The sequence below is a fragment of the Narcine bancroftii genome, chromosome 11 (assembly GCF_036971445.1).
Source record: "Narcine bancroftii isolate sNarBan1 chromosome 11, sNarBan1.hap1, whole genome shotgun sequence".
Lineage (NCBI taxonomy): Eukaryota > Metazoa > Chordata > Chondrichthyes > Torpediniformes > Narcinidae > Narcine > Narcine bancroftii.
In genome coordinates, this window is record NC_091479.1 from 9,683,215 (window position 1) to 9,711,207 (window position 27,993).

The 27,993-nt window shown below is 43.9% G+C and overlaps 3 protein-coding genes across 13 annotated transcripts in view; 1 reads left to right on the plus strand and 2 right to left on the minus strand.

Moving 5' to 3' along the window:
- Nucleotides 1-2,629, minus strand: part of pstpip1a (proline-serine-threonine phosphatase interacting protein 1a) — a 107,596-nt gene extending 104,967 nt beyond the window's left edge. For 3 of the 7 annotated variants that reach the window (XM_069902538.1, XM_069902535.1, XM_069902534.1), the window contains exon 1: nucleotides 987-1,147. In XM_069902538.1, coding sequence (XP_069758639.1) covers nucleotides 987-1,019 — 33 coding nt within the window. In that variant the 5' untranslated portion in view covers nucleotides 1,020-1,147. Of the gene's footprint in view, nucleotides 1-986; nucleotides 1,149-2,537 lie in introns of those variants that run through there. The other 4 variants (XM_069902537.1, XM_069902539.1, XM_069902541.1 and 1 more) reach the window with 4 other exon arrangements.
- LOC138745470 (tetraspanin-3-like) overlaps nucleotides 1-27,993 on the plus strand; it is a 437,564-nt gene that overhangs the window by 157,115 nt on the left and 252,456 nt on the right. The window lies entirely within an intron of this gene.
- On the minus strand, nucleotides 5,954-26,075 carry rcn2 (reticulocalbin 2). Of its 3 annotated transcripts, XM_069902542.1 has the most exons (9): nucleotides 25,993-26,063; nucleotides 18,487-18,544; nucleotides 16,613-16,795; nucleotides 13,900-14,005; nucleotides 12,948-13,144; nucleotides 11,149-11,262; nucleotides 9,979-10,075; nucleotides 8,869-9,011; nucleotides 5,954-8,152 (listed from the first exon to the last, which is right to left on the minus strand). In XM_069902542.1, exons 3-9 carry the CDS (start codon nucleotides 16,760-16,762, stop codon nucleotides 8,000-8,002), a joined length of 960 nt encoding a protein of 319 aa, XP_069758643.1. In that variant the 5' UTR covers nucleotides 16,763-16,795; nucleotides 18,487-18,544; nucleotides 25,993-26,063; the 3' UTR covers nucleotides 5,954-7,999. The 3 variants fall into 3 exon arrangements, with proteins under 3 accessions (XP_069758643.1, XP_069758645.1, XP_069758644.1); XM_069902544.1 differs by lacking the exon at nucleotides 18,487-18,544 and having other exon boundaries at nucleotides 25,993-26,075; XM_069902543.1 differs by lacking the exons at nucleotides 18,487-18,544; nucleotides 25,993-26,063 and adding an exon at nucleotides 18,109-18,414.

A 27,993-nucleotide genomic window follows, 5' to 3' on the forward strand; every position in this document is an offset into this window, starting at 1 on the left:
AAAGTCGCGACGAAACGGTGCAAAATACCCCGGCTGGCGATTTGGGAAACGGCCTCTCTGTTGTTTAGGGCTGTGCAAATGCACTCCTTCAAATTAGTTACCTACTGGGGGTGAAATGGCTGCTTATTGGCCAAAAGCTTCTATATTTCCACACGTGTTAAGAGAGAAAGTGGTCTGGGTCATAACACAAAGTTAGGCAATGGTTCTCAACCTTTCTACTACCCCTCTCCCTACTCCCCCCCTCACCCCCCACCACTCACCACTCCTACTCCCCCCACCACTCCTACTCCCCCCACCACTCCTACTCCCCCCACCACTCCTACACCCCCCACCACTCCTACTCCCCCCACCACTCCTACTCCCCCCTCACCCCCACCACTCACCACTCCTACTCCCCCCACCACTCCTACTCCCCCCTCACCCCCACCACTCACCACTCCTACTCCCCCCTCACCCCCACCTCTCACCACTCCTACTCCCCCCACCACTCCTACTCCCCCCACTCCCCCACCACTCCTACTCCCCCCACCACTCCTACACCCCCCACCACTCCTACTCCCCCCACCACTCCTACTCCCCCCTCACCCCCACCACTCACCACTCCTACTCCCCCCTCACCCCCACCTCTCACCACTCCTACTCCCCCCACCACTCCTACTCCCCCCTCACATACTTCTAATCCCTTACAGATCACAGAGAGCCCACGGCACAGGATGTCACAGATGCTCTGTAGCTTCTTAAGGCGGTTCGTGAGTGGGGGGAATCAAGGTTGAAAAGCCCTGGCTGAAGTTGAAACCAAAGTGAGCGTGAAAATAGAACAAACTCTCCCATGAACGCATTAACCTCCCCCTCCACACAGACCATCGTAAGCAATCCCTTACTTAACACAGGCATAGGATGGCAGAGATGGGCTGTGGTGTGTGGAGGAGTTTGAGAAGCACTAGTTAGGTGGGCGCCTTGAAACGTGTAGAGCGAAATGCACTCACCCAAAAAGCGTCCTTAAATCGGAGACGAGTCATAATGAATGGGGAGAAGCGGTGGTGGAATTCTTGGTTGGGCTCCTTCCTCTGCCAGAATGTGTTACTGCTACTGTGTTCCTACCAGAACGAGGAAGAGTGACTTTGTGTTGGGTGCGTTCACGCTTCATGTCAGAAGTGACCACAAGGAACACGTGGAGGTTCTGCACCGCCTGGAGACCAGCTCAGAGCAGCAGGGCTGGTTCATTTCTGGGCTGCTTGAGGTTGCAATTAAAAGGTCCAGAGGTTCAGCCACGGAATTTCTACAAGGTGCAAGGGGCTGCTCCGAGTTTATTTGTGCAGAAATCGCAGAGGGGTGAAGTGACAGATGGATGGAGGGAAAGGGAGAGGGCGAAGTGGTTGGTGGTGGAGCCACTGTCCTTTGGCAAGAGAATGTAGATTGGAAAATAAACTCAGAATCCGCAAAGATGACGCATCAGTGGTTAAATTCGGGGTTAAAGACTCCAGAAAGACCTCCAAAAATAGACATCTCGCTCTCAACTGCAAAGATGAGAGAGAGAACATGAGAAACTAGGAGCAAGGTCAGCTCATCCTGGCTGTGCTCCGCCGTTCAATGAGATCTGATCTCCACCTCCCTGCCTTTCCATCATCTCCCTTATTTCCCCTAGGTAAAAATCTATCCAACCTGGTCTTAAATAGTCACATAGATTCACCTCCCTCAGGGAAAAGCAGTTCCTCCTCATCTCTGTCTTCGATCTGCCACCCTGAATCTTGAGGCCATGTCTCTCCCCACCAATGGGAACAACTGACCTACCTCTATCTTATCCGTACCTTTCATAATTGTGTACATTTCTCTCAGATACCCTCTCATTCTTCGAAATTTCAGCAAGTACAGTCCCAGGCAACTCAATCTCTCCTCATAGTATTCCCTATGCTCTGTGATTAGTAAGGGATTACTTAAGGTGGTATGTAAGTGGAAAAAAAACGATTGAAAATCACTGTTTTAATCATCCCTCATGGACTCGTTATGTGCACGGTTTCACGACTCCAAAGGAAATGGGCCAATGGCAATTTTTCTCAGGCAAAATATTTCAGTAACAATTGGGTCTAGAGCAGTGCTTCTCAACCTTCCCTTCCCACTCACATCCCACCTTAAGCAATCCCTTACTTATCACATAGGGATTACTTAAGGAGGTATGTGAGAGGAAAGAAAATATTTGAAAGTGAGAGAGGGGTAAGGTTTAGGAGGGACCCGAGAGGCAATTTTTCCACTAACAGGTCAGTCTGCATTTGGAATGAGCTGCCAGAGGAAACATTAACAACATCAAGATATTTGAGCATTAATGGTGAAAAGGGGCTTGGAGGGATATGGAAGGCAAATGGGATTTGCCCAGAATACCATAATGGTTGGCATGGACGAGTTGGTCAAAGGGCTTGTTGTACGCAGTGACACTTCTTGCCATTTCACACCCCCCACCCCCCACTCCTTGCAGCTCAAATGTTTGCTGCCTTGGCGAATTGTTCTAAAACTGGAAATAAAAACCAAGCCGCACTGCTTACTTCAGAGCTGGAAGTCATTCATAATGAACGATGCCACTGCACTTCGAAAATTTATGTTCTTAGACAGGAAATCTGGTCTATCATGCAACATAATCAACATCACATTTGTGAAATGATCCATGATACAGAGTCCACTGGCGGATCACGTCATTGGGCAACACCATCGGGTGGGGGGGGGGGGGGGTGACACTAAAATGACCTATAAAATGTTTGTGCAGTACTTCAGCAGAAATTTATTATTTTTTATTCAAATATCCCTGTAGTTAGTATAACATCAAAAACATTTTTTGTAAGCCCAACTCACATGTTGGTGTGGTGACGCCAACTCTAGTGATGCCACGGTCATAGTCAGTTCCTTTTAAACTAGCTTATCAATATGACATACTAGAGAGCAGGGAAGAGTTGGTATTTAAACAGTCCTTTCACATTTTCTAATCTGGCCTATACGACAGCTACCGTATTTTCTCATTTAATCGTCAAATTTTTCTGGACCATTTTTTAGGCCAAAAAAAGTGTGGGGGTGGGGGGGTCGACTTTTACACAGGCCGAGCTTTTTGACCTCAGTAAGTGTCTGCGTCATTCAAGGCGTCAGGAGCTTAGATGGCCTGGACCGGGTGGTAAGTCCACATTTGGGATGTCAGGAGGTCAGACAGATGGGCAGTTGGGGCCAAAAATAAATGGGGGGGTAAACTTTTACACGGTCATACAAAAACACCCAATTTTTGGGCCAAAAAAGGAGGGGGGGGGGGAGAGTCGACTATGACGTGGGATGGACGATTACACGAGTATATACGGTGACTTTCATGGAACAATATCACAAAGTGCAGGTGACACCTGCAACTATGATCACCCCAAGCTCTCTTTGAAATTATTTTACTTTTACCAAGATATTCTTTAGACTGGTCTCCGACAACCATAACACAAACAAATACTTAATTGGTTGTAAAACATTTTAGGACATCTTAGGGCCATGAAATAAAAAGTAAAAAATAGATAGTCTGAAAGAATCTCAGGGTTGTATGTGTTGTCATGTATGTACTCTGACAATAAATCTGACTTTGAAAAACTGCAGCCAAAGTTTCATTTAGCTTTTGACCATGCCAGTGTGATACAAGCCCACTGTTGCAAAATGCTGCTTTATTATCTTACAATTCTTAATAATCAATGTTTGATAAAATTGTTTTATTAAGCAATGAGATACAAGGAGAAAGACCGTTTGCATTGTTAAAGAAAAACTGACTCACACACTGTTTGCTTGGTGAAACTCAAGTCAAGTAGCATCAGTGGGAAAGAAGGAATGGTTCAACACTTCATGCCAGAACTCTTTCTCAGTCCTGATGAGGTTTATTTATGTTCGAAACGTCGACCATTCTTTATCTCCCACTGGTGCTGTTTGACCTGCTCTAGATTGTGTTTGGTTTCAGGTTCAGTAATTACAGTCTCCTGTTTGTCTTTATAATACTACTGCTAATGGCAAATCTAAGAATTGTTCATTGCCCTTAATACTACTCACAACCACAGTTCAAAGCTGAAGTAGTAGAAAATGGGTCAGCACAGAACCAGTCCCTTTGGCCCATCCAACCTGTCCATCTGACCTATTGCCACTTGCTTATGTTTGCCTTGTAGCAGTGGCTACATTGCTCCTGCAATAACACACGCAACCAGACAGATTGAGCTCAGTGAGCAGACTAGTTTATTGCGGGCTGCTGGGCTGCACTTACACTCCCAGCCCGGACCTGGCTGAGAACCGCGCTGGAGGGCACTGACGTCATCCGGGCATCACGTGGTCCCCAAGCGCAGGTTTCTGAGCCCCAAGCTGGAAGGAAGGGAAACACTCCCCGCCCCACGCCCCCGACGGCGCCTTTTGGCCGGCTGCCCCGCCACGTGGCTTACAAGCGGAGCCAGTTCGCCTGCCTTGTGGTGAGCCGCCACAGCCTCACCTTTTCCTATTCATGTACCTGTCTAAATATCTTTTGACTGCCATAATTGTATGTGCTTCCTCTGTCATTCTATATACACACCATTAAGATCACTTCTAAATCTTTTTCTTCGCGCCTTAAATCTGCACTCACTCCAACCCCAAAAGAGATGACTGACTATCCATCTTGTCCATACCCCTCGATTTTATACCTCAGTAAGGTCACCCCTCGGTCTCCTTTGCTCCAGGGAAAAATGGTCCCAATCTCTCTTTGTAACTCAGACTTTCTAGCCCCAGTAACCTTTTTTGCACCTTTCCCCATGTGTTAGAATTTCACCATACCAGCAAGGGAACTTTATTGCAAGTAAACAAATTTGAAATATAAATCAGAATTTACTGGATTGTTGCAAAATCCACCTTCAAGGAAAGACAACTATCATCTTTAATCAATCTGGCCCACATGCAACTCCAGACCCACCAAATGTCCCCAGTATGCAATTAATGGACTGCATATATTGGCCTATCAAAGATGTTTACGATTTGTGAATGAATAAAAATATTGGTAACTGATACTATTGAGATATACTTTTAATATTATTGATATTTGAGAGAAATTTGATAGGTAAGTAATTTTCCAGATTTATTTCATGTTGTTTGCAATAGAAATCCACTTGGAGTGGTTACGCCATTCCTTTCCAACAATGTTTGGATTGGTGCCCTAACCCAACAAACACAAATGGTTTTACTTGTATTGTGCTCTGTTCTAAGGGCATCCAAGGTAATATAAAGTCCTTGAAACCTACCAAATATTGAAAGGGCCGGATAGAATGGACGTCGAGATATTTCCAGTAGTGAGTGTCCAGGACCAGACTTCACAGCCTCAGAATAAAATGACGTCCCCTTAGAACAGAGATGCGAAGAAATTTCTTCAGCCGGAGGTGGTGAATCTGTGGAATTTGTTGCAAGTCAAGTCATAAAGTATGTATGAAAAGGAGGTTGATAGGTTCTTGGTTAGTAAGGGTGACAAAGGTTATAGGGAGAGAGCATCAGCCACGATTTGAAAGGCAGAACAGATGATGGGATGAATGACCTAATTCTGCACCTGGTCTTCAGGTTAAGATACCACAGTGGTTTTCAATGCTATGTGGTTAGTAAGGGATTACTTGTGAGTGGAAAGAAAACCACTGTTTTAATCGTACCAAACTGACTCGTTATGTGCAGGGTTTCATAACTCCAAAGGAAATGGGCCAGTGATAATTTTTCTCAAGCAAAATATTTCAGTAACAATTGGGTCTAGAGCAGTGGTTCTCAACCATTTTCCCCTCACTAATCCCTTACTAATCACAGACCATCTCTGGCCTAGGGATCACTTGAAGAGGAATGTAAGTGGAAAGAAAAAGTTTGAAAACCACAGATAGAGTAACCTGGGTGTGATTCATCAATGGTAATTAAAATAAGTTCCAATGCACAGTACAAGAAGCAAAACACAGCCACTGAATTTAACTTTAGCAGGATTTTAATTGAACTTTAGTGAAACAACTAATTTTAAAATACAGGGAATAGAGGTAATGACTAAGAGTCAGCTTGGTTACCAGAACTTTGGATATAGAACTCATCAAAAATATACCATAATAAAGGGAAATATTTCCCTTAACTTCAATGAAAAGCTAACAAGGTATCAATCAAGATTGAAAACTGAAGTATTAATTACTTCACTGATCACACATTGAGCTACAGCTTTAACAAAAAGCTGCTGCTGTTATGAAGTATTGACGTTTTTCTCAGCAGATTAAAACGATTTACTGAGCAGTATGACTGATCTTAAGATTCTTCAACTGTTTCCCTGTAAGTGCAGTTTGTCAGTGGAACAGCACAGACCCTGTTCTGTATCACTGTAATTCATTTAGTGTCTTGCACAGGTTCAATATTTATAAAGTTATTAAGTCTAACGTAAACATTTTTGTCTGTTGATTTCAACAGGCAGTGCTGGTTTACTATAAAAAGATGGAACTGAATAGTTAAACAAATAACCCAAGAAAACAAATCATCTTATTAAAGTCATCCTGATCAAAGTGAAAACTGTGGAAGTTTAAGTAAAAGCCAGATAAAGAAATTACAGATAGGATAACAGAGTATTTGGGACAACTATTACATTTTCAATTCTTTATATTTAAGTGTAAATGATATGAATATCCATTATTACTGCAATTGCAGATTCAAAAGCTACGTTCACAGAAACTTAGGTCTATATAACCATGAATATAAAGCGGATAAATGGGATGTTTCACATAGAGCACAACCGAACACAAGTTTTAAAACCAACATTTTCAATAATAGATTGGAATTACTGGAATACAAAAGTGTGCACATCTTTAGTAACAGGAGGAAGGGAGGCTCAAAAAGACAAGTATAGCGAAGTTATGGATTTAATATAGAAAAGAACCTATTGATCAGAAAGTACTATTTAAACGATACAGAATTAATGGCTATTTCCCCACTTCCCTGGCACAGAAACCAAATCTTTCAGACCTATATTTGTGTTGAACATGTTGTGCCATTTACCTCTAATAATAAATTACAGTAAAAATAGCAAGTTTATGCTGCTCTATAGGATTGTTTTCTTTAGCTGTCTACTTTACCCAATTAGAAAATAGAACTGAGCAATTACTTGGCCAGCTATGTTAATTCATGTATTATCAAGAATTTGAGAAAAAAAGTTACAAACTTAGGATTTCACCTGCAAAGAGATTTTACAGCCGGAATTGAGTTTCGGGTAAATTTTTAAAGTTGTAAATGCTTTGGAGACTTTCAAAAAGACAATTATTTTGTTTTTCCAAGGTTGAGAATATCACTGCTTGGGGTTTTTTTCCCCCAGTTCTCCACAGCCAGAGTTGGAAGATGAGCTGCAATGTTGCTTCATCCCAAAAATGCTCTTCCGTTAAACCACTTTAGTCATACTTTTTTCTTCTGATGTGTGAAATAACAGATTAAAGGTGGGCGTTTAAAACAATCCATACCCGTTGTAATAAACTTCCTCTTTGGGGATTCCTCATTTTTGAGGCAAAATTACAAACTCATGCATTCAACCGTATTTAAGAATCAAGCTAATGGGAACAATAAATCATTCCTCATTGCCTTAAGTAGTGTTTTTTTTTTAAAAAAGCATCTCCTCTGAACATACTGCATTTTAGAAATTGGAAGCTTGTTTACTCAAAAATATCTATTAATTTACAGTACTACCTTATGGTAGCAAAAGGTAATAATCCACATAAAACAAATCCTAGGATTAGTTTCAAAAGGACGCAATTATTTTCTCAATCTATTCATGACAACCAACCGAGATAGGAATAAACAATAATACCATTCAAGGCAAGTGGATGTTAGGAATGCACGTTTTTGCAACATGTTAAAATCTGACTGTTTATTTTATTCCATTAATACCCGTTATTGGTCAGCATTTGTCCAACTGGTTATTTTCTTTGAAAGTGGTCTAAGAAGTTTAGTTATTCAATGAAACAAACCTAGCACAGGAAGATTATTGGCATTAAAGTTCATCATGGTAGAATTTCCTGTCATGCAGCTGACTACCATAGTCGGTTGCTTCGCTGTTGAGGAAGAGATCTTGATTTGCAAGTATCTCTGCTTCTGTGAGTTTTCTATCTCCATTTGTATCCATTTCTTTTACGAGATGCTCAGCCTGTTAAGAGATCAGAAACACGTTAATCCGACCACGTACACAAAGAACGAGTTTGTATCATAATACCTGGATGAATATTTTTCTTTGGCTCATGCCCACCACCTGGTGGTTAGCTCAAAGTCTACAGCTTCATCTGGCTTTGTTGGATGAATTCTGGACAACTTGGAAAATTTGTAGTCTTGCACATAAACCTTGTCATTTTTGGGAGAGCTGTCTGATGTACTATTTAATTTATACTACAAACTTGTGCAGTTTGCTCATTCTCCCCAAGTGCTCCGATTTCCTCCTGTGTCGCAAAGACATGCAGATTAATTGAGTGTTGTGAATTATCGGTAGGGCGCATGGTTTAGAGAAGCTGAAGCACGTGTAAGAGAAAATAGACTATTGGGATAAAAGCAGGAAAATGGGATTGATTGGAATACTCTGAATGTCTCCTTTATTGTCCTGAAATGTATAGGAAATAGTTGATCTATCCCATTGGTTATTCTACTGCGTGGAATATTTACCTGAATTATGTCCACCCTTCATTCAGTAGCCTATGTAATAATGACATAATCGTGACAGACAATAACAATTTTCATACTGAGAGCATACCTAGAAGACACTGCATGAAATTAACTAAACACAAAACCTCTTTCTTGATATAACCAAACAACTTTTAAAAGGACAAAATGTTATTATAACATCAGATTAACATTTTAAAAAAGCTACTTCACCTCATCATTTGCAATGTCCTGGTTATTGGGGACAATCCATAATAAAAGTTCGTGTCTATTCAGTTTACCATCCTTGTCCTTGTCAAAATCATTTTCGAACCGATCCTTCTCCACAGTTACCCATTCTGGATCCTCCACTGCACCTATTTTCAAGAGATGGATATAAAGATACTCACAATACGAACTAACAGCACATGGGAGCAGAATAAACAGATTGCATTTTGGGAAATGTAAATCGAGAATAAATGATTTGCAAATACTTCAGATACATTAAGACATTTGAGATTATAGTCAGAATTAGAATCAGAATTTTTTTTGTCATGAGTATGTGTCATGAAAATCGTTGCATTAGAGGTGTAAAATTGCTATAAATTATGCTTCAAAAAATTAGTGCAAGAGAAAAATGAGATCGTGTCTGTGGTTCATTGTCCAATGAATGCAATTAGTCTTGTAATGCAACTGATTTAACAGCTGTCTGTGCTGTATCACTTATAACTCCTCAATAGTGGATGAAGAATTATCTGATTTTCCCAATCTTCCTTCCTCAGAAATAAACATGTGGTTTTGCTCTGTAGTAAAACACAAAAGTCTGCCGACACCACAGTTGAAGCAAAAACACCAAATGCTGGAGAAACTCAGCAGGTCAAACAGTGTCCTTTATGTAGCAAAGATCAAGATACAGAACTGATGTTTCGGGCTTGAGCCCTTCATCAAGGTTTGGCCCTGTGCTTTTCTCAAACATCATGCCCGAGATTGGGGTAGATGTGGGGAAGGCGAGGTTCCCACTTTTGTTCTAGTAGCCAGCTGCACAAGGTTTTTGCAACGAGCCAACAGGACCCAATGTGCATCATTGCCAATCTTGAAAACAAATGGAAAAGCATAACTTAATTAGGTGAAATTCAGCAATCAACAGCGGCGGAATCGTGTAGAACGCTGGGTGCGTGCGTCTGTGCGTACAAACAAGAGGAAACATTCAGAAATGTAATGATCATGGTAACAAACAAAAATAGACACGAATGGCCAAACAATTAAATCACATCTATAGTTGCGTCATATTACTGAAAATAAAATGACATTTTGAATTAATAAATATTAGTTTAATCAAATAACCTGGGTCTTTCCTATAGTCACCAAGGAATTCCTCTAAGCTCACAAAGCCATCATTATTCTGGTCATGTTCATCTAAAGCATCCTGTATGACGTAGTCCTGCAATTGGGAAATTGAAGTATTTGTATGGATAATGATTATGGTATCACCCACATTTCATTAATCAGCTGTTAATTACCAATCAGGGCACTGAATGTCTGCCCATGTATATATTAAACTGTCATCCATCAGAAATTTCATCCACTAAATAAAAAGCAGCAGATCTAGCTTTTTAGAAGCAGATATTGACTAAAAACCTGCAGATGTATTCACAAATGGTGCACAACTTTTATTTGTCATCACAAATAAGCTTTCCATTCCCACCCAGTAGTAAGTTAAGGTTTGGATTTTGTGGCAGTAAAACTACACCAGAATTGGAAGGCAAACTCCCTTGGATCTGATTTATGAATTTTCACAGATATGACTGCACTGTGTGCCACTTTCTCCAGAGGCAAATCTAGCTCCGTTCATTAGAACCAACGTGAATTTAAAGTTTTAAGACGCTCTGAAAACCTTAAATTCTGTCACAAGATGACTGAATTAGTCTTTAAAATTCTAGGTTATATTAATTGCTTTGCCAACCATCTGGAAGTACAAAACTAATATACAGTAAAATCCCCACCACCTGCAATTCAAGTAACTGGGTAGCCTCAAGCAACCAGGAAAAAAATTGCGTAAATAGGTTAAAAAAAATAGCTGTTTAAAATTGGCGCCCCTAGTGCCAATTTGCCAATCCATGCAAAATGTGATTTCAAGCAGCCAGCAAATTCATTTATTCAACATCTACCAATCCCCATCGGTGGTGCCAGATATTGAGGGTTTTACTGTATGCATTCGGTAATTTCTTTGTATGTTTCAAACTGAGAAACATTAATTTAGAAAGGGTACTTTAGCCTCTACTTTATTCATACATGTGCATCCCTCAGCTTCATCTCTTTAAAAGGTATAATATTTCTAACTATGACTTACTGAGTGAAATACCACAGCATCCATCACTGAGTTCTTACCATAGAGATTGCTAGATCTTTGAGGAGTCCCTATTTATTAAGATACTGGAGGAAGCATCATTTTTTTGCCCAAACAAGGGTATTATTTAATGTACAATGAGCAAGAAATGGTGCGCTCTAACCCACCGTCATATAATCAGCTTCTTCTGGATGTTCAAAAGCAACGAATTCTACCAGTGTCAGTCCAGGTACTCCATCAATGTCTGCTTTGTCAAAGCGCTTTTTATCCTTCAAAAAAATCTAAAGAAAGATTTATTTTTAAAAAAAGGTAATTTTCTTTTCTTTTTTCTTGAATTAAACTTTGGTTAAATAAGTTTGCGAAAAAATCTGCTCTAACACCACGCAAGCTAGTTATATAATCCATATGTTGTCAGTTTTTAGATTTAGTAAAACAGGTTCCACAGCCAACTGGAATTTCTGTTCAGTTTTATTTCATCCTTATTCAAATATCATATTTGAAGAAGTGGTGCGCATATGAAGGTTGACATATCTCCAGTCACAGTTCAGTGCAGCAATTATATTTTCACATTTTGTGAAAATCAGTACCAAATGGGATGAATACTTTAAGGTATCTGTCATCAGGTTCTTTAAGCAAGGAGTAGCAGAGAGATGTTAAGTGCAGGAACACAGAACGTAAAAGGAGAGAATGCAGAAGAATAGATACTTGAGTAAATAGTCAAATTGTGTGGACCAATCTTTAAGGGAAAATTTAGGGGATCGCCTATGACAAGCATGCTACTTTTGTGCGTTAAGTACCCGTGGTGTTTGGGGCATTGGGAGATCGTATGGGTGGACAGCTTAGGCAAGAGTCCGCAGTTGGAGAGTTGGGAGCTCTAGTGGGCAGGCAGCTGGGGCCAAAAATGGGGGGGGGGGGGGTCCATTTTTACAAGGTCTCAACTCTTCTTCTTTGGCTTGGCTTCGCGGACGAAGATTTATGGAGGGGGTAAAAAGTCCACGTCAGCTGCAGGCTCGTTTGTGGCTGACAAGTCCGATGCGGGACAGGCAGACACGGTTGCAGCGGCTGCAGGGGAAAAATGGTTGGTTGGGGTTGGGTGTTGGGTTTTTCCTCCTTTGCCTTTTGTCAGTGAGGTGGGCTCTGCGGTCTTCTTCAAAGGAGGTTGCTGCCCGCCAAACTGTTAGGTGCCAAGATGCACGGTTTGAGGCGTTATCAGCCCACTGGCGGTGGTCAATGTGGCAGGCACCAAGAGATTTCTTTAGGCAGTCCTTGTACCTTTTCTTTGGTGCACCTCTGTCACGGTGGCCAGTGGAGAGCTCGCCATATAACACGATCTTGGGAAGGCGATGGTCCTCCATTCTGGAGACGTGACCCATCCAGCGCAGCTGGATCTTCAGCAGCGTGGACTCGATGCTGTCGACCTCTGCCATCTCGAGTAAAGGTCTCAACTATTACACGTGTATATACGGTATTAAAAGAGGCAAATAGGGCTTCTGCAATTTTGGGGGGAAATTTGCGATAAAAACAATGAACATGGAATCCTTTTGTTCATATTGGATTACTGCATGAAATTCTAGATGAAAGATGAAAACCACAGAGAGGAAAATTTGCTGGAATGATCCAAGGAATAAGAGCTGACAACAGATATATAAAAGAGGAAAAAAAAATTACATTTTCACAAACACAAAAGGAGAAGGAAAACTGGAAAAAAGTTAACTGGATTATATGAGGCAAATAATGATGTTTGTAATTGTGATTAAAACCAGTAACAAAGACACTTGTAGTCAATGTGTCAGCCTGACTGACGCAGCCAATATTTTGGGCCCAAGCCCTTCTTCAGGAGAGCCAAAAATCAGACAGATTTTGCTTTCTACGAACGCTGCTCGATCAGCTGAGTTTCTCCAACGCTTTTGTGTACTGCACTGGACCCCAGCATCTGCAGATTTTCTTGATAAGATCTTGTGCTCACCTGTCTCATTGATTCTTCCTCTTCGTCTTCCAGCGGAGTATTCTCTTCATAATGCAACATTCGGTCATAGCTATGAATGTTATACTCTTCCCAACTAATAACTTCGTTACCATCCAGATCATGTTCCGGAAACTGCTCTTTGCTTTCCTCTGTAGTGTAATGTCTGAATGACTGCTGTATCCATGCACTGAGCTCATCTGTAGCAAATAAGATTGTCCCATAAAGAAAGTGCAACTTTCTCATTTTGAGTCACAATTTGTTCGAACAAACTTTAACGTGTAAACTGACATGTACTATGTGCATTTGCTGACATTCAAACATCCAAAAAGAAAATACAGTAAAGTTCCCATTATTTGGAATTCAAGCAACTGACATAAAGATTGAGGAAAATAAATAGCTAAAAAGCATGGAAGTTTAAAAATGGTAAGTTTGCCAATCATGCAAAACTTAATCTCAAGGAACCGGCAAATTCACTTAACCAGCATCTATCAATCCCCATAGGTGTTGGATACCGGGTTTGACTGTATGTGTACTGTAATTTCCCCATGTTTCAAATTGAGAAACATTAATTTAGAAAAAACGCACAAATGCTGGAGAAACTCAACAGGTCAAACAGTGCCTTTATGTAGCAACGGTAAAGATACATCACCCACGTTTCGGGCTTGAGCCCTTCATCAAGGTGATGTATTTTTACCTTTGCTACACACCTTGATGAAGGGCTCAAGCCTGAAACGTGGGTGATGTATCTTTACCGTTGCTACATAAAGGCACTGTTTGACCTGTTGAGTTTGTGGGTTTTTTCACTTAACCACAGTGTCAACAGAATCCTGCAATAATTCAAGACGACTAAAGAATCACATCATGTGAGATAATTAAACATGAATGTTTCTGGAAAGAAAATTAAGTGAACTCAATTGTTCATTATCAGATTGATAATTAATGGGTTTTGCACCTTGAGTTATGAAACCATCTGAATCTGCATCCATCTTCTTGATGAGGGATTTGAGGCGGACTTGTTGCTCCTCGGGTGTCAGTTTAGCAAACTCGCTTGCTTCATTCTGGGTAAGTTTTTTTAAAAAATGCACAAATAACTTATGTTGAACAAAACTCCTGTTGATCAAATGTGTATTTTCCTCAGTCTAGAGTTGATACTAGATTGTTTTCTGTGTATGGAAAATACAACTAAAAGTGTAAAGGAAAAATTGAGACACAAACTGGAAATTGGACAGAACTGAAAAATGGTTAATTGATTGCTAACAATTTTGGAAAGATTTTCTCATAGGAATACCACAAAAGCAATGGAACTGCTAAATTAGTCTTAACTGATTTCCATTTTCTTTTAATTAGTAAATGCGGGGAAAGTTATCAAAGCCATTTATTCCCAATCCTTACTTGATAACACTGTTGTTAAGAATTAAGGACAAAGAGTAAAACCAAAGACTCCATTCTTGAGGAGCAATGAAGACCAAATTCAGGCCCTTTGTTACTTTTTTGTCTCATTTATTCACTGAGCCATTTGGGATGTGACCATACAAAAACAGTGTAATTGTTGCCTGGTACTTCAGCATCATTTATATGTTAAAAACATAAAAGGTTTCAAGTAAACTAATTTACAACAGAAACTAAAATACAGTAAAATCCCTGTTATCCGGAGGTCAAGCAACTGGCAGCCTCAATTAACCAGCAAGAAAACCTAAAGAAAATAAAATACAGAAGTTTAAAATTGCCACGCCTTGCCATTAGTTTGACAGTCACACAATGTGCGATCTCGAGCAAATGAAAAATTCACTTATCCAGCATTGACCAGTCCCCATAGGTGCCAGATACCAGGGGTTTTACTGTATCTATAAAGGACTTAAATATTTGAATCATCAGGCTTCATGGAAGCATTTCGTAACCTAAGATGTTCAATGGTTGCGAAATTAATCATTTGCACTAGCTCTCCAAGTATGTTAGTACTCTTCCAATCCAATTTAATAAGATTCTCAAATGAGATTGGTCACTTATAGAGCCAAGGCTAGCCATGGTGTATTTCTCATTATAAAATTGTAATGCTTCAGTGAGCTTTTTAAAGGGACTTGGTAATCCAAGTGCAGGATTGCCAAAAGGTTCATTTGTAGGTGAGACGATCGAAAAGGCAACAACAAACTTAGCATTTGTTTTGATTTGAATATAAAGATGTAATGCTGAGGTTTTACAAGGTGTTGGCCAGTCCACATTTGGGGTATTGAGTAGTTCTGGGCCCCATATCTAAGGAAGGATATGCTGGCATTGGAGAGGGTCTAGAGGTTTACAAGAATGATCTGGGGGATTGAGTGGGTATGAGGAATATTTGATGGCCCTGGGCCTTCAATGGAGTTTTGAAGGAGGAAGGGGGATATCATGGAAACCCATCAAATAGTGAAAGGGCTGGATAGAGTGGATGTGGAGAAGTTGTTTCCATTAGTGGGAGAGTCTAGGGCTAGAGGGCATAGTCACAGAATAAAAGGACATCCCTTTAGTAGAGCAATGAGGAGAAATCTTTTAAACCAAAGCATAGTGAATCTCTGTGGAATTCTTTGCCTCATGGCTATAGAGGCCAAGTCTTTGAGTACACTTAAAGTGGAGGTTGGGGTTCTTGATTAGTAAGGGTGTTAAGAATTATTGGGAGAGGGCAGGAAAATGGAGTGGAGAGGAAAAATACACAACGCCAAATTGCTCTAATTCTACTCTTGCAACTTATTTGGTTGTACGTATACATCTGTCCCTCAATTTTGGTCTTTATGAGAATTTATGAATACTGTGAGATCAAGATAGTTTTCTTTCTAAATGATTGTAATGAGAAAAATATAAATTTTAATTTCCAATTTCTTTCAAATGCAAATTAAATACACACAAAAAAAGAAATAGACGCCACAATTGTAACAAAGTTAAAGGCATCAAAAATTTTGCTGATCATGAAAAGTGCCTTAAAATTTTCCTATCCTGAACCTATTTTTCAGATATAACCTATTTTTGTGAATTTCCTGTCATATTTAGTCTACTTCAAGCATACAAATCTGAGACGTGTCATTGAAAATTGATTTCCTGCATTTGTACTTGGACATCCTCCCTGCTGATCTTGGTGGAGTCAGTGGCGAACACGGTGAAAGGTTTCACCAGGACATTGCGACCCTGGAGAAGTGATTTCAGGGCAACTGGAATCCATCGATGCCGGCCGACTATTGTTGGACACTGACACGAGAGGCATCAGATGCTGAGTACAAACGAAAATCAGCGGGAAAACATGTTTAGGTCGGTTGAACTCGCGCAATGTGTCAGCGTCATCAAACATGCTAAATTCAGTTAATGTTTCTCCAACTTCCTACGTGATACAATATCTCTGAAATTGTGTTCAGCTCAAAGTTGTCTCTCTCAATCCCCAATTTTTTTTCACAAAGCAAAACTTTTTGTCTGGTGTCATTTGGCTTTGCCAGAACAGGTTCTCCTCTGTCGGTCACATTTTCAAACACTCCCTTCTATTTTGTGCATCAATTAAAATATAATTGCAGGAAATGGAAGAGACGAAGATAGATTTTTAAGAATAAAGATCATTTGAGATGAACACTATTCTTCGATAATTAATATTACAACTTTCTCCATTCTACATTTGAAACAAATGAGCAGGACTGAATGGAAATTCCTACCTCTTTGCCAAAAAGGACATCCCGATCGAACTCCGGATTATGCTCACCATCCACATAATGGTCATCAGTAGCAATCGATTCTTGTTTCTGATGGACATGTGCAAAGCACATTACAGCAAAAGTACAGCTCACCAACAGTTCCAACTGCATCTTTTGTCACGTTAAGTTCAAGTCTTGAAGTACCTGCAAACAAATTATGAGGCGTCATTTCATATTTTAAATTCATTTGACCTAGTCATTTTATTATGGATTAAGAGTCATTCTTTACCACAATTGGCCTTGAAAATAAAGTTTTATGCTGCCACTCGACTTTGGTTGCCTGGTGAATTCAGACTGATGCCACGTATTGGATCAAAGATAAAAATGCAGGGGCCTCTCGGTCTACACGTGTTCATCCACAAGGATAACGATATCAGAACTTGCCAGTTTCAAGCTTGAAGAATTTCAGTTTTTAAAAAATAAATCTTTGGATTGGTTAAGTTCAGAAATACCGTATCACGAGGGATACAGCCTCAAAAAAATGTGATTCAAAAACTGATGGAGAAAGTGAAAAAGATTTGGAAAACCACACATACTTTGCATAGTCAAATAATGACTATTGTTCCAGGAACCAACACAAATCTCTTTGGAACCAGGATATGACTTGGGGACCTCCTCCTCAAATTGACTATTAATTATTCAGTACAACTCGAGCTGCATTTTTTTTAAACAGCAAAAAGGATTTTAGAACAAGACGATTTCAAATTATTTGGCAAGAACTCTTGTTTCAACCTTTTAAATTATAACATAACATGGTGAGTCCTATCATTCTCCACTATACTACATATGTTTACTTTTCAGAATAAATTCTTCAACACCTACATAATTTTTCATAATGGCAATTTCCATCAAATTTTAAAGACTAGGCACAATGAAACAGGTTTGTTTGCATGGAGCTATTGCCACATCATAACCTTCAAGCAAAAGGCCAAATTTTGAGTGGATTTTATCGGAGAAAATTCAATTTATATCTAGCTTATGTGCAACAGTTAGTAAAAGCATGAATCTTAGCATTCATTTTAAAACTGCACGTGCCTTTCATTGCGTATTTAACATTTTTTAAAAGAACGCCATTTTTTGTTGTTAAAACAAATTATAAACTGAAACTGCATGCCATTTTCTTTTTTAACCCATTTAAAATTTTTCTTTTATTATTTGTTAATAGTGTTACAAGCCCAGAGGACTCCAAAAATCTGCAACTGAAATTCACCAAGACAATGGTCACTTAAACAAAAGTTCCTTTTAACTTTTTTCAAACTTAGTAAGATCAATCTTTAACATTACTAATAACATAATCCCCTTCTAATTCTAGCACACTTTTCCACTTTATATAGTTTATATATATAGTTCCACTTTTCTCTTCAAGTTCACTGGAATCAGGCAATTTCCACACTGTGCACAGAATGTAACATTTATGATCTTCACCAGGCTCTGGTGCTTTAACTTTAAATTGTTACCGCAAAGGAAGGTCTTTGTTGGTTTCACAGAGAGAGATATTCGTTGATCCGTTGGACACACAAACTGATCTCCTTCAATCAGCCACTTCAGTGTCTTGCCAAAGAAACTTGCCCCCTCACAAGCTTTCCAAAAGATGACCCAGTTCTTCTTTTCCCCCTATTTCAGGAGAAACACATTAACCAGCTACTTCCTCTTGTAATCGACTACAAGGGTTGAGAATAGGCTGAAATAAGAACTCAAGTCTTCAAATAGCAGGAGTCCAAAGCTTGCAGTCTCCAACACCAACTCCTGCTGTAAACTGACTTCTCTCTCTCTCTCCACAAAGTGTTTATCCTCACTGTTTACAAAAACCACATGATCCCTCTTACAATACGAACCTTCAACCAGACTTGGATCGCTGGCACCGGAATCAGTTTCTGAGCCTGAACATCTGTTCTGTAAAAGACAATAGTCCATTTTTTTCCCACAACATAAGTCTAATTAACATCTTCAAGTCAATGTGGACATAACTGCTTGCATTTTAAATGAGATGTCTTTTGTGAAATGTTAATGTCGGTTTGTGAAGTGTAATTAACCTAAAGCCCCACTTAATCCAATTCATAACAAAAGTGACAGAAAATTATTAGTATGAAAATAAGATCTTGTATTTTTCCCCTTCTCATCTATGAGCTATAATTCAGTGGTTCTCAGCCTTTTTTTCCTCTCGCAGACCACCTTATTTAATCCCTTACTAACCACAGAGCATCTACAGCACACATGTCAAACTCTGGCCCGCGGGCATATAATTATATTTGGCCCGCAAGATCATTTCAAAAATGTATTAGAGGTGGCCCGCTGGCCGCCGCGCCAGTATAGCACATGCATAGCTAATACTACAAATCCCAGAATGCATTGGCGTCAGCCCGCTAATCGCCCCCACCTCCTCTGTTTACGTTGCAGGGTCTCACTGTGGACTCTGGTTTTGGGGCCTGCCTGGTGTCAGGGGAAGCCAAGGCCGCTTCCCAGTGCCCGGAACCGAAGACCTCGGGCCTGACCTCGCCAGGACTGTTGCCCACTCCCCCTCCCTGCTGCAGGCCGACCCGCGACTCACAGTGACGGGGCCGCTGATCCGCCGAGATGCCGCCCTGCAGCGAGAGCCGATGCCCCCGCACTGTCGTTGTCCAACCCGATCGCCCACAAACCCCGCCCTCCCGCACACAGGCCTGAGTAAGTATTATGAACTTTAATCTCAGGATAAAACGATCTTCCAATAGTTTCATGTCACAGTGATAAATATATTCCTGGTTAAAAATGGTCCTGCATCTGGATACAAGCTCATTAGGCATAAAACTTGAAAAGTGTGTAAATCAAAGGATATCTGTACCAATGGAAAAAGGGCATGGCAAATAACCCTGCTAGAGTTCATGCCCACAATCAGTCACCCATTGGATTGTTTCAGGAATCATGTTATTCTCCCACATTCTCAATAGCCCTCAGATTTTACTATTCGACAGCACACTAGCAATATTTGACAAATCCTCTATAGAGAAATATTATTTATTGAATATTTTATTTCTCATTTGTTAATGCTTCTGGAAAGAGTTTATCCTAAACTATTATTAAACATTTATTTTAATAAGAAAAAGTTTAACATTACATATGTTGAAAGAAGAGAAAACATGCAGATGTTGTTGAAAATTTTCAATAAATATTTAGTTCGGCCCTCGACTAAGTCCAAGTTTTTAATTTTGGCCCTCCGTGAATTTGAGTTTGACACCCCTGGTCTACAGCATCCTATGTGGTCAGTAAGAGATTTCTTAAGGTGATATGAGAGTGAGGAAAAAACGGTTAAGAACCACTTGCTGGTTGAAATAGTTTCACAATCAGAGCTTAGCATTGGCACTCCGTCACATAATTCTTCAAATAATACCAAAGAAAATGACCAGGCACTGCTCAAGCCAAGTGAGTGATAGGAATAACCTTTGTTTTATAAGGAAATGTACCTTGAAGCCAATTAGAGGTTCATATTTAGAAAATTCTAATCGTTGCAGTTGATTTTCCATTCTTTCCCGACACTGAAAAGCAGATGATTTCCACCAAAAAAACAGATAACTGGCATCTCCTAAATTTTCAGCCACTGATATAGTCTTGAACTTGCGATGTAGAATGTTAGATACAGTGTGTCAAACCTTTTGCACATCATGGGAAACATTGAGACAAAGACTTCATACAAAACAATGTACTGAAAGTAGCATCAATATATATTAAAAAAAATTACACCTGACATTTGCTTTAAAACATTTGCAGAAAAGTTTATTTTCAGATAGAGTTTTGGCATCAACCTCCAGTCTTTAAGGCCTGAAGTACATTTTGAGAGATTTTTCCCCCCCCCCGCCTATTTGTAGTTGTCAACACAATACATTATTGTTTTGCACAAATCACACCTGTATTTTTACATTCGGTGGTGGCACTGTATACTTGAACAGTATCTGATTACCACTGACCCAGGGGACACAGAAGTGGGTCTTTCAGCACACGGAGAGGCCGGCAATGTCGGGCGCACGCCAGGATGCAGGAGCACGTGTGAGGGTGCTGTGGGGAAGGACGACAGTCTCGAGCAGACACTCTCAACAAGGTCCCCCCACCAGGGACCACAACGTATTTAAGTAAAAGATATATATATATCTCTCACTCGGTCGAGTGAGGCAGCGGAGGCCCCGGTCCGGACAGGGAGTGGGAGGCGGCGGCCCCAGTCCGGGCACAGGGAGAGCAGCAGCGGCCCCGGCCCCGGTCCGGGCGAAGGGGTAGACGGTGGCGGCCCCCGATACGGGCAGGAGCAAGGGGGGAGACGGCGGCCCCGGCCTCGGTCGAGTGAGGCAGGCGGAGGCCCCGGTCCGGACAGGGAGTGGGAGGCGGCGGCCCCAGTCCAGGCACAGGGAGAGGCAGCAGCGGCCCCGGTCCGGGCGAAGGGTAGACGGCGGCGGCCTCGATCCGGGCAGGAGCAAGGGGGAGACGGCGGCCCCCCGGGCCTCGGTCGAGTGGGGCAGGGGGAGGCCCCGATCCGGGCAGAGAGTGGGAGGCTGGCGGCCCCAGTCCAGGCACAGGGTGAGCTGCGGCGGCCTCGGCCCCGGTCCGGGCAGTATGGACCGACCTAGGAGGGGAGGCAGGCCCCCTCCAGCCCGGGTAAGAAACCTGCATAGGAGAAGGCCACTCCGATATAAAACCTACGACCCAAGGACCTCGCTGCCACGTCCCAGCTTGCTTGGCCACGGCACACGAACCATGGGTGTAAAGGGTGGGGCCAGTACTGCGCGCACTGCACTCCACCTAAAAGCTCCTTTGCGCAGGCCCGAGGACAGGTCCACGTCCTCCCCCCCTCCACGTCCTCCCCCCCATCCACGTCCTCCCCCCTCCACGTCCTCCCCCCCTCCACGTCCTCCCCCCTCCACGTCCTCCCCCCTCCACGTCCTCCCCCCTCCACGGTCCTCCCCCCCTCCACGTCCTCCCCCCTCCACGTCCTCCCCCCTCCACGTCCTCCCCCCCTCCACGTCCTCCCCCTCCACGTCCTCCCCCTCCACGTCCTCCCCCTCCACGTCCTCCCCCTCCACGTCCTCTCCCCTCCACACGTCCTCCCCCTCCACGTCCTCCCCCTCCACGTCCTCCCCTCCACGTCCTCCCCCTCCACGTCCTCCCCCCTCCACGTCCTCCCCCCTCCACGTCCTCCCCCTCCACGTCCTCCCCCTCCACGTCCTCCCCCTCCACGTCCTCCCCCTCCACGTCCTCCCCCTCCACGTCCTCCCCCTCCACGTCCTTCCCCCTCCACGTCCTTCCCCCTCCACGTCCTTCCCCCTCCACGTCCTCCCCCTCCACGTCCTCCCCCTCCACGTCCTCTCCCCCTCCACGTCCTCCCCCTCCACGTCCTTCCCCTCCACGTCCTCTCCCTCCACGCCTTCCCCCTCAAAAGATGCTCACAAACTCAAGCTAGCATGCTGGAACATCAGAACCATGCTAGACAAGGCTGACAGCCACCGACCTGAACGTCGGTCTGCCCTCATTGCACATGAACTCCTCAGACTTGACATCGACATAGCCGCTCTCAGTGAAGTCCGCCTGGCAGATGTAGGCAGCCTCCAAGAACGCGGCGCGGGCTACACACTCTACTGGTCTGGCAAGCCTTCGGATGAACGACGCCTATCTGGTGTAGGCTTCATGGTCAAGAGCTTCATTGCCTCCAAACTCGAAAACCTTCCGACAGGCCTCTCGGACCGAATCATGTCCATGCGACTCCCCCCTCAGAACAAGCGTCACATCACCCTCATCAGTGTCTATGCTCCAACCCTCCAGGCGGAACCAGCAGAAAAGGACAAGTTCTACACCGACCTGCGCAACCTCATCCAACGCACCCCTACAGCCGACAAGGTTGTCATCCTGGGTGACTTCAACGCTCGTGTCGGCAAAGACTCAGAAACCTGGCCAGGAATCCTGGGCAAGCATGGCGTCGGCAAGTGCAACGACAATGGACGCCTCCTGTTGGAGCTCTGCGCAGAACAGCGGCTTGTCATTACAAACATCCTTTTTCAGCAGAGGGACAGCCTGAAGACCACCTGGATGCATCCCCGATCCAAACACGGGCACCTCCTGGACTACGTCCTGGTGCGAGAAAGAGACAAACGATATGTGCTCCACACCAGGGTCATGCCTAGCGCGGAATGCCACACTGACCACCGGCTGGTTCGCTGCAAGCTCAACCTTCACTTCAAACCAAAGCCCAGGAACAATAAAGCCCCCAGAAAGAGGTTCAATGTTGGAAACCTGCAGTCAGACGAAGCGAGAGGAAACTTCCAGGCAAACCTCAAAGCAAAGCTCGACGATGCAACCCGCCTCACGGACCCCGTCCCCTGAAACCCTCTGGGATCAGTTGAAGACTACCATACTGCAATCCACTGAAGAGGTACTGGGCTTCTCCTCCAGGAAAAACAAGGACTGGTTTGACGAAAACAGCCAGGAAATCCAGGAGCTGCTGGCAAAGAAGCGAGCTGCCCACCAGGCTCACCTTACAAAGCCGTCCTGTCCAGAGAAGAAACAAGCCTTCCGTCGCGCATGCAGCCATCTTCAGCGCAAACTCCAGGAGATCCAAATGAGTGGTGGACTAGCCTCGCCAAACGAACCCAGCTCAGCGCGGACATTGGCGACTTCAGGGGTTTCTACGAGGCTCTAAAGGCTGTGTACGGCCCCTCACCCCAAGTCCAAAGCCCGCTGCGCAGCTCAGACGGCAAAGTCCTCCTCAGCGACAAGATCTCCATCCTCAACCGATGGTCAGAACACTTCCAATCTCTTTTCAGTGCCAACCGCTCAGTCCAAGATTCCGCCCTGCTCCAGCTCCCTCAACAGCCCCTAAGGCTAGAGCTGGATGAGGTTCCCACCCTGGATGAGACATATAAGGCAATCGAACAACTGAAAAGTGGCAAAGCAGCAGGTATGGATGGAATCCCCCCAGAAGTCTGGAAGGCTGGCGGCAAAACTCTGCATGCCAAACTGCATGAGTTTTTTCAAGCTTTGTTGGGACCAAGGTAAACTGCCTCAGGATCTTCGTGATGCCACCATCATCACCCTGTACAAAAACAAAGGCGAGAAATCAGACTGCTCAAACTACAGGGGAATCACGTTGCTCTCCATTGCAGGCAAAATCTTCGCTAGGATTCTACTAAATAGAATAATACCTAGTGTCGCCGAGAATATTCTCCCAGAATCACAGTGCGGCTTTCGCGCAAACAGAGGAACTACTGACATGGTCTTTGCCCTCAGACAGCTCCAAGAAAAGTGCAGAGAACAAAACAAAGGACTCTACATCACCTTTGTTGACCTCACCAAAGCCTTCGACACCGTGAGCAGGAAAGGGCTTTGGCAAATACTAGAGCGCATCGGATGTCCCCCAAAGTTCCTCAACATGATTATCCAACTGCACGAAAACCAACAAGGTCGGGTCAGATACAGCAATGAGCTCTCTGAACCCTTCTCCATTAACAATGGCGTGAAGCAAGGCTGTGTTCTCGCACCAACCCTCTTTTCAATCTTCTTCAGCATGATGCTGAACCAAGCCATGAAAGACCCCAACAATGAAGACGCTGTTTACATCCGGTACCGCACGGATGGCAGTCTCTTCAATCTGAGGCGCCTGCAAGCTCACACCAAGACACAAGAGAAACTTGTCCGTGAACTACTCTTTGCAGACGATGCCGCTTTAGTTGCCCATTCAGAGCCAGCTCTTCAGCGCTTGACGTCCTGCTTTGCGGAAACTGCCAAAATGTTTGGCCTGGAAGTCAGCCTGAAGAAAACTGAGGTCCTCCATCAGCCAGCTCCCCACCATGATTACCAGCCCCCTCACATCTCCATCGGGCACACAAAACTCAAAACGGTCAACCAGTTTACCTATCTCGGCTGCACCATTTCATCAGATGCAAGGATCGACATTGAGATAGACAACAGACTCGCCAAGGCAAATAGCGCCTTTGGAAGACTACACAAAAGAGTCTGGAAAAACAACCAACTGAAAAAACCTCACAAAGATAAGCGTATACAGAGCCGTTGTCATACCCACACTCCTGTTCGGCTCCGAATCATGGGTCCTCTACCGGCACCACCTACGGCTCCTAGAACGCTTCCACCAGCGTTGTCTCCGCTCCATCCTCAACATCCATTGGAGCGCTTACATCCCTAACGTCGAAGTACTCGAGATGGCAGAGGTCGACAGCATCGAGTCCACGCTGCTGAAGATCCAGCTGCGCTGGATGGGTCACGTCTCCAGAATGGAGGACCATCGCCTTCCCAAGATCGTGTTATATGGCGAGCTCTCCACTGGCCACCGTGACAGAGGTGCACCAAAGAAAAGGTACATGGACTGCCTAAAGAAATCTCTTGGTGCCTGCCACATTGACCACCGCCAGTGGGCTGATAACGCCTCAAACCGTGCATCTTGGCGCCTCACAGTTTGGCGGGCAGCAACCTCCTTTGAAGAAGACCGCAGAGCCCACCTCACTGACAAAAGGCAAAGGAGGAAAAACCCAACACCCAACCCCAACCCACCAATTTTCCCCTGCAACCGCTGCAATCGTGTCTGCCTGTCCCGCATCGGACTTGTCAGCCACAAACGAGCCTGCAGCTGACGTGGACTTTTTACCCCCTCCATAAATCTTCGTCCGCGAACCCAAGCCAAAGATATATATCTCTCTACACACATATTACATGTGTGAAGATATATATCTCTCTATACACACATTATAGATGTATGAATATATCTCTGCACACACATTGTAGATGTGTGAAGATATATATCTCTCTACACACACATTATAGGTGTATGAATATATATCTACACACACATTATAGATGTGTGAAGATATATATCTCTCTACACACACATTATAGATGTGTGAAGATATATATCTCTCTACACACACATTATAGATGTGTGAAGATATATATCTCTCTACACACACATTATAGGTGTGTGTGCAGAGATAGATATCCATAGCAATAGATTTCAGATTTATTGAATGGCATCACGTACAACCCTGAGATTCTTTTTGCTGCTGGTGAGGCAGAAGTACCACTCATCGGTAATGCCAGACAACCTGTGCACAATGTACCATGTAAGATAAGACAGAGACACAGAGACAGAGAATGGAGACAGAGACTGGAGATACAGAGAGAGGAGAGACAGGCTGGGGGGGGGGGCCGAGACCGGGGGGGGGGGGGGGGGGGGGGGACCGAGACAGGTCGAGGTTCGCCGCTGACCTTTCACCGCTGACCTTTCACCGCCCCCTGTGCCGCCGCTGCCGTGACCACCCATGTCGAATGTGCAGGAGGCGACCGACCCCAGGCCCCCAAAAGCCCGACCATCTTACCTCTCGGCTGCCCCGTCCGCGCGCCGCCGCCGCCCCTCCTCCCCGACCTCTCACGTCACTTCCGGCCGCCGCCGATCGACCCCTCACCTCGGTGACGCGGAGGGCGGAAGCGAGCCATTCAGATCCGGGGGGGGAGAGTGGAGAGGGAAAGCCTCTGTCAGTCAGACACACTGCAGGCTTGGGGGGGGAGGGGGCTTGCAAGCCCCCCCCCAGCCCCCCCCCCCAAGCCCCCCCCCAGCCCCCCCCCCCAAGCCCCCCCCCCCCAGCCCCCCCCCCCCAAGCCCCCCCCAGCCCCCCCCCAAGCCCCCCCCCCCCAAGCCCCCCCCCAGCCCCCCCCCCCCAAGCCCCTCAGAGTGCCCCAGCTGGTCAGATTGGCCACCATCTGCAGCCTCTTCAGTGGCATCCTTGTGAATAGTGTTCAGACTTGCACTTCAATATTTGCATTTCCTTCACCCTCTTCATGAATCTCATGTGACAGAATAGAGATGTGTCAGCAAATATTATCTTAACCTTAGATCATAAATAGTTGTATTTCTTTATCCCTGTTTGCAGCCTAAATCAAGGGCGGGGCAGGGCGGGGCAGGGCGGGGCGGGGGGGCAAACATATAGAGAAATATAAGGGCCAAACAATATTAAACCCAGCAGTTTTCATCCAGTTACACTGCAAGAAAAACAGGTGTTCTAGACCAGAGCCATTGAAAATGTATTTTTCAACCAAATAACTATGCGACACGACTGAACAGTTTTATTTCATTTAATCATACAACCATTTACCGAGTGGAAACAGGCCACGTCGGCCTTTCGAGTCCGCACCGGTTCACTAGGACAACGCCACTAGCTCAAACCTCCGGCCCTCCGCCAATAGCCCTCCAACCCCCTCATATCCATGTGCACTTAAATGACAGAAGGGACCCTGCCCAACGATCCCATTCGGAAGATCATTCCATTCCGCCACCACTCGCTGAGTGAAAAAGCCATCGACCTCATCGAACGCCCAGACGTGTAGGAGGTCATTTGTGCCAGGTCTGATGCGAGTTGGGTAGCTCGTCAGATTTTCTTTAATCTCAGAGTGTGATGGTAGTTTATTGATGCGCTCACAATATGACACTCAGCATTTCTGTATCTGCTGCTCTTCACTTGACAGTAAAACTTTGAAACTCCCATCCCAAAAGCAGTGCAAAATAAAAACAGGGGAAATGATCAAGAAAGGGATAAGGCCATCTCCAACATGCTTCCACAACTCTCAGTGGCCAAGGGTCCTCCTTAATTTATGATGCCATGTGCAAATCTGGAGGGAGGCTATTAAAGTTAACAGATTCCTTCCCAATCAAACGCACTTCCCCTTGACTTCTGCAAAAAAGTATTCACTTTCCCACCACGTCTGAAATTTTCAGCTCTCTCTTGCTATTGTCCGTCTTTTCGGTTCCACCTTGTTTAATCTTCAACTAAGGTTAAAAAAAATTAAACAGAATAAAGATCTTTTTTAACTGAGTAAACTTTTTTTTAACTGAGCTAAAAAAAATTTTAAACCTGAGGTAAATGGTTTCTTTAAACTGAGGTAAACCTTTTCATCAATGAGTAACAACGTGAACCACATTCTGTTTATTTTAAAAAAGTCAATCCGGGCCACTTAAAAATGGGTAACAGGCTGCAGTTTGCCCACAGGCAAACCTGGTCGAGATGAACAGTTCCATTCTGCTGCTTTTGCATCTTGGGCCAACCATGGTCCAACAGCTGAATTCCAGACGTTAAAGCCATCAAATCAGCATTTGATCAACCACGACATCAAAGAGCATCAAACAATATGCTGCAGGAACTCAGTGGATCAAGCAGCATCAATGAGGGAAAAGCTATTTTTGACATTTCCACCTGAAATATCAACAATTACTTCCCCCTACCCCACCCCCGACGCTGATGTTAACTGACCACTGAGTTCATCCAACATATTTTTTTTACTCCAGATTCTAGCATCACTCCAGATTCGAGCTTCAGCAATCTCTT

What these genes read in the sequence shown, in the direction of transcription:
- rcn2 (XM_069902544.1), bottom strand. Translation starts at nt 16,762, where the DNA reads ATGCAGTTGGAACTGTTGGTGAGCTGTACTTTTGCTGTAATGTGCTTT. An exon ending in ATGTCCTTTTTGGCAAAGAG is followed by an intron (nt 14,006 to 16,612) that starts GTAGGAATTTCC and finishes AAACTTACCCAG; the next exon opens with AATGAAGCAAGCGAGTTTGC. An exon ending in TGACTATAGGAAAGACCCAG is followed by an intron (nt 9,012 to 9,978) that starts GTTATTTGATTA and finishes TCTTGAAAATAG; the next exon opens with GTGCAGTGGAGGATCCAGAA.